This window comes from Ammodytes marinus (assembly GCF_949987685.1).
Source record: "Ammodytes marinus genome assembly, chromosome: 7".
In the NCBI taxonomy this organism is placed as follows: Eukaryota; Metazoa; Chordata; class Actinopteri; order Uranoscopiformes; family Ammodytidae; genus Ammodytes; species Ammodytes marinus.
This window is the reverse complement of record NC_137211.1, coordinates 3,015,888-3,022,753: the sequence shown is the minus strand read 5'-3', so window position 1 is coordinate 3,022,753 and position 6,866 is coordinate 3,015,888. Positions and strand designations below refer to the sequence as shown.

Sequence of the window (6,866 nt, the reverse complement as noted above, 5' to 3'; positions counted from 1 at the left end):
ACTCCAATAGCATTTTGGAGTATTCGTCTTTATTCTTGACATTTCTCGACATAATGAAAAAAAAATCTTCTTTATCTGAATTTTTTTTTTCTCTCCTGTCTGTTGCCCTAAAACTCTTCTCTACTTTAGTATGTAGTGTAGGAAAAATGTATGTGATTTGGAACGCATGGAAAACAGGCCAACCCCTTATGATATCTCGAGTATAAATAAAGGTTAAATACATTAAATAAATAAATAATTCTCATGTAATTCCCAACAAAAATCCAACAGGTGGCGCCAAAAAAAAACAAAAAACAAAATCACCGAGTTGGAAATGCTTTTCACTTCCGGGGTCGACTTGCTCTTCCTTTCCTGTCGGCCATTTGTCTTATTGGTGAGTTTTGCGTCGAGCTCTCGTCTTAAAAACCTCTAAAAGTCCTATAATCTGCCCACATAGCCGCGATCTCTGTGTGATATGTGACAGTTAAAGTCTTTATGTGTGTGTAGATGCTTTTGGAGTGTTTTTTTAATGCAGGGAATATGTTGTAATTGTTGAAGTTATAGTCGCGAGTGAGCTGCCACATGCGGCCGGGATTCGCATGCTAGCTGATGTGCTAAAAGGCTAACTTTCCTATAACGGCTGCTTTCCATGTCATCATATAGAAATTTAAGAAAAATAACTTGTTTTAATTCTTCATAGTGACATTTTACCGCGTTTTAAGGAGCACGCGACTGTTACAAATACGGATTTGCATGCGCTTGCCACAGTATTACCGGTATTACGGTAGCTAGAAGAAAAAAATAGCCGCATTTCTAATTCAAATTTTTTGGCTTTATTTTTATTTATTTTCAGCTTTGTAAGCGAGACCCCACCCGCCTATCAACATGCAGAACGACGCTGGAGAATTCGTGGACTTGTACGTCCCCCGTAAATGGTAAGTGGTTTAAAATGGGTGTTTATATTTGTTTGGGACAGTGCATATTAAGGTAAAACATATACCAGGTTATATTGAAGTGCTCGTTCATATCTGGTGTCCCAAGACAGGTAACGGAGAAACACAAATTACATTTAAAAATACTAAGGCACACGTATATATATGGATTTATATTGGAAGATTTTCCTGTCGGGCTCAAGCTAACTAATCGCGCTGTGCTACTTGTCTTTACGGTTATGTGTATGCGACCGCTACCCTACTGTATACTTCTGGTGATGATAGCTAACTTATAATACATTTTTCGTCGCTTTATGACCTGTACAATGTGTATATTCGCATGTACACTTATGGTATGCTGACGGAAGTAGCAGTAACACATGCTAGTGATGGAGAGATTGTATGCCTTGTGTAAAGAGACTTTTATTTGAAAGGATATTTGTCATGTTCGTTTATAAATATTTTTTAGGGCCCCTTGAGGTTTGAGAAAGGATATTGAATTTGTCTTGAAAGTTGGAGTGAGTGTTTTAGTGGGTCCACCTGAACTGTCAATTTTCTGTATCCGTCTGCATTTTCACTGAAGGTGTTTTAGAAGTTACATTTGTGCTGCTTTAATGTCTCATGTTCGTTAAATAATTTATTTTCCAGGGCCCTTTGAGATTAAGAGGAGTTAAATTGTATTTGTTTGTTAGGGACAGTGCATATTAATGAACAGCTGTAAAAATGCCAGATTTTAACAAATGCTATTTTACATCTGTTGTCCATAGGCAGGTAGAGAAAGACAAATCACAAATAAAATATATAATATACAAACAACTTGTATCAATTGGTTGTGGCTTGCAAAATAGCCTGTCGATACCTTTTTGTAACAAGGTAAAATAAGGCAGCTTTAGATAGTGGGGTTTGCCATGATGCGCAGTTAAACGCCTTTTAATAAACAGAAATATTAAATGAATTTAAAATGTGTGTGTGTGTGTGTGTGTGTGTGTGTGTGTGTGTTTCAGCTCTGCTAGCAACAGAATCATCGGAGCCAAGGACCATGCCTCCATCCAGATGAACATTGCTGAGGTAGAAATAACAAACTTCACTTTTAAAGTTTGTAGATTGAGCCTCTGTTGGGTTGTTTTGATTTGAGATAAAATGTCATCCATTTGTATAGTAATTTGTACACATTTCATACGTAGAAAGCGAATAAAAGACCAAAATGTAACTTAAAAGGTAGCAGTAACAAAAATAAAATAAAATAAATAAAATCCATATAAAAGAATACATTTTACAACAAGTTAGTCAGTTATTCTGGAGAACACTTGTTTCCAAATTAGTGAATATATCCTCCCAACCCGCTCCCCGTGTGTGTGTTAAAGGGAAAAATCCAGTGTTAATATACAGCCTAGGCTCTGTAAATAAAACAAAAAAAGTGGGCCATTGTAGCTAGCAAGTAGGCTCTATTAATGGGTATGTTGCTGGGTTATGTAGGGCCCCATTTGTTTACAGAGCCTAGGCTGTGTATTAACATTACATTTTATTTCAGTGCACACACAGTACAGACAGGTAGCGGATCATGAGGAGATATTCACTGATTTTGACAACAAGAATACTAAAATAAATGTTTGTTTACATAAATATAGACACGCCATATTTGGGCATTGTGTCAATTTCTATGAGACAGTTTTCATCCTGGTCTCACACACACACACACACACACACACACACACACATTCTCTCTCTCACACACACACACACACATCACTGTCTGAATCCACTTTGCATAAAGCTGTTAAATAAACAGAGGGCTCAGTGTTATGTTGAAGATTTGCATTTGGTTGCAGCGACAGCAAACCATAATGTAACCATAACAGAGGCATGTGAAGCTAGATGTTTTCACTTAGCTAACAGGATGGAAACGCTAGTGGGATTGGAATATTTGTGGCAGACATGAATTGACACTTGTTTATTTGAAATATCTTCAGTTTATACTACTGCATATTGTAAATGATGGTCGCTCTTATTGCACATTTCAATCTATTTACTCATTTTATACCGTTTTGTGTTACCCCAACCCTCAGTTCTTTTAAATCGAGTCTGAAGACTTTTCTGTTTCCATTTTAACCTGTACTTTTTAATTTAATTTAAATGTTTTACTTTTCATTCGCTTTTAAATGTCTTCTAATGTGTTTTATGTATTTTAATCTTGCCCCTGTAAAGCACTTTGAGTGGCCTTGTGTTTGAATTGTGCTATAGAAATAAACTTGCCTTGCCTTGCCTTTTTGAAATATTTAGAAATTAATTATTGTATATATTTATTTCATCTTATCTTATTGTATTCTTTTGTTCTTACTGCACCGTGCGTCGGAGAGAAACAGGAACATATTGTGGAAATTCACGATAAAAACTGACTTTGATTTGTATAGACAGAAAGCTTGGCTGTCACTGTAATCGCTTAATGAGTTATGAGACCAAATGCAGTTAAAGGTGTAGTCAGTGATTTCTGGAGAATGCTTGTCAAAATCAGTGAATATCTCATGATCTGCTTGCTACCTGTAGTCTGGTCATTTGTTTTCAAGTCACTAAAGGATAAACGGATAGTGGTATGTGCCAAAAAGATATATGGACAAATATATAATCAAATCATACAAATTTCATATACAATTGCGGCAAAGAAGTTGCTAGAAAAGCTGGTATACCTTGTCAGATTTTGGCAAGTTTTCTTTTCCGTCAACAGTGAAACAGTAACTTTTCAAGAAGCATTCTCCTATACTGTGCACTAGTTGTTCCTCTGTTAATACGCTGTGTGTGTCTGTCTGTGTCCAGGTTGACAAGGTGACCGGTCGCTTCAACGGTCAGTTCAAGACCTACGCTATCTGTGGAGCCATCCGCAGAATGGTAAGGCTTTAGGCGCTAGGGTTTAGGTGTCTGTTGAATTGTCATTTTACTGCTGTAACACAATCACAAAAGACATATTTTTTGGTCGTTGTCAAAAAGACTCTTGTAAGAATTATTCTAATCTATAGAAATGGTAAATGGACTTGACTTATAAAGCGCTTTTTAGACAATTTTTCTCAGACCCAAAGCGCTTTACATTTCTTACCACATTCACTCACACACACACTCATACACTGATGGCAGTAGCTGCCATGCAAGGCACCTTCTGAAATGTGCAATGTGAAAGTCTGGTGATAACAGCTAAAAAAAAATGTAGGAAAAGTTCATATCGACCCAATATATCTTTGTCAGTAGGTTTGTTTCTAGGGTTTTTTTTTTGGGAATAACATTACGACAATATTATATTTTTAATTTGCGTATAGACAACTTGAGGTATCAACTCAGTATCTCACTAAAGACATGGTGTCTATTTAGAAATATAGCCCAAAAAATCCCATTCAGATTATATCTCTGTCGTTCAGCCCTAGTTGTTGAGCACTTAAAGACCTACTTCACCGGTTGGAACTAGAAGGTGTATTGAACTCGGAGATCCTATTTAGTGTAAATGTGCAACAAAAAAAAATCGGTTCATCTTAGCCTGAGAAAAGGCAGAAAGAGTGTTTTATGGTCTCACTGTCTAACCCTACAGTTTCCTTCTTGTGACATCACAGTAAGGGTCAGGATTAACAGGACAGCTGGGCCAAGGGAAGACTGAGGGAAGAAAAACCTGATTCATTATAATAGTGATTTTATAATGATAGAACGCCGGTTCCGTATGAGTGAAGTATTCCTTTAAGTGTGTACTGGAAACCTGACATTAAGATTGTCTTAACACTTTTTTCTGTCTTTATCTCTCTTCTCTCTTCAGGGCGAGTCTGATGACTCCATTCTGAGGCTCGCAAAGACCGACAGCATTGTTTCAAAGTAAGTTTAAGATCATTTAGTCCATTATTAGAGTTTACAAGACACATTAGAATCTGTCTTTTCACATATCCCGTTAAAGTTTTCCACTTCGAAGGGGGTCAGAGCACAGGGTCATACTCAGGGCCAAAATAACCTATTCTTAAAGGTGCTATGAGGAACTTTTAAATATTTCTGAAACTCTAATTTTTCCTCTGATCATAATTGACATGTAACAGCAAACGAGACCATCAGTGCAAAGAATGCTATTTTTATATAGTTCTTAATGCCTTTGTCATGGGTACGCTCACCCAGGAACAACAGCTGGGGAGTAAAGCACACTCACTCTCTCATACACACACACACATTCACAGACACACACACACGATAGCTGATATGTAAATATTTCGGCCCATCTTTCAGCTAGTGGTAGGAAACTCACTGGTGTCAATGATAACTTTGTGGCTTAGGAAACACATAGATGTCATAGCAATGGGCATATTTTTGTTCTGGAAATGCACAATTTGGGGTTTTTTTGTGCGATAAATAGGTCTACTCATACAACAGTCCATGGTTGTGTAGCCTAAAATAGTTTTGAAAAAAAATTCATCCGGACAAATTTTCAGCAAACATTCCCCCTCCATATCAGACCATCACAAACCCTATACAGTATTTATTCCCTGTGTTCCAAATCACATACTCTTTCTTTTTACTACACTACATACTAAAGTACAGAAGAGTTTTAGGGCCACAGACAGGAGAGAAAAAAATTAGATAGGGAAGATTTATTTTCATTATGTCAAGAATTGTCAAGAATAAAGACGAATACTCCAAAATGCTATTGGAGTCAGTGGGGCATTTATGTATTTTCAGCATACTACAATTGACCTGCATGTATTGGGACATGCTAAATCTTTTTCTGGCATACTAAATAGTATATAGTATGGGGATTGGAACGCAGGGATTATTTTATTTTTGTCAGTGTCAAAATGTCTTGTGTAAAAGAAGGTGCATTGATGGCTCTGTCTATTACTGTTGAGGCATATTTTAGTGAAGAGACCTTGGTTGCGTTCCGAATCGCATACTTTCTACTATATAGTATGTAGAAAAAAGATTTAGGGTGTCCCGATTCTTATGGCCAGATATAGGATGGTTAAAAGTACCCGGATGTCCTACTTCATGCGGCCAAGATTGTTAGTGTTGAAAAGTGCATCCTATTTGGGCGATTCTGACCCACAATCCATTGCGCACGTGAAGTGACGTCACATAGACGAAGCCTCCATATGAAAACAAACGGGGATGCGACGGATATAAAAGCAAGAGGCAAGATCAAGGCGCAATGTTATGATGAAATAAGAGAGTAAAGTATGTCCCAATAGTATGCCTACTGCATCCTAACTAGATTCTTTTTATCGTCGGATGTAGTATGTAGAATAGAAAAAAGAAAGAGTATGAGATTCGGAACGCAACCCTTGTGTCCCTCAAGCTGTGCAGTAGAAATCAATACATTTTTATTTGTATCGCACTTTTCATACATAGCAAAGAATAAAAACAACAGAGAAAAAGAAAAACAGCAAATATAATCAAGAGAAGAGAATTTTAAGAACCCAACCCTCCCAACCCCAGACATACACAGAGACATACACATACACACGCACACACACTCTCACATACACTAGCTATCACTAAAGAGACATACAAGAATCATTTTCACAACATAGGTTTCACATTGGGGGAAAAATAGGCTGTTTTAGATGATTGCAATGCTGCTGTTAACTGTATAAAAAATAAATAAAAACCCGCTGTTGATCATTTGAAAACTAATGTCGTTTCCTTTTTTGTTTTCCAGGAACTACTAAGACCAACGCGGGAGCTTCAGATTCTTTGTCAAATAAAATGTCAAAAAAAGAACCACTCTTTGTCATTGTATTCATTTGTTTTATAGATGTAAAACAGATTTTTCATCTCAAGATTCAAGATGGTTTTATTGTCATATGCACAACAGTTACAGGGCAGTCGCTGGCAATGCAATTCTTTAGTTTTGGGCTCCTCCAACAGTGCAATATAAAGAAAAGTAAAAGTTTTAAGGTGCATTGTGTAATATGACATCATCAAGAAAGTTCTACAAAGTTC

General features: G+C 36.8%; 1 protein-coding gene across 2 annotated transcripts; it reads left to right on the top strand.

The window, feature by feature from the left end:
• Positions 1-345: 345 nt before the first annotated feature.
• Positions 346-6,647, top strand: rps21 (ribosomal protein S21; the record flags this gene model as incomplete). 2 transcript variants are annotated; one of them, XM_080031151.1, is made up of 6 exons in its annotated part: positions 346-373; positions 833-914; positions 1,916-1,979; positions 3,723-3,794; positions 4,702-4,757; positions 6,583-6,647. In XM_080031151.1, exons 2-6 carry the CDS (start codon positions 865-867, stop codon positions 6,590-6,592), a joined length of 252 nt encoding a protein of 83 aa, XP_079887277.1. In that variant the 5' UTR covers positions 346-373; positions 833-864. The 2 variants fall into 2 exon arrangements, with proteins under 2 accessions (XP_079887277.1, XP_079887278.1); XM_080031152.1 differs by lacking the exon at positions 6,583-6,647 and having other exon boundaries at positions 4,702-4,761.
• Between the last annotated feature and the right edge of the window lie 219 nt (positions 6,648-6,866).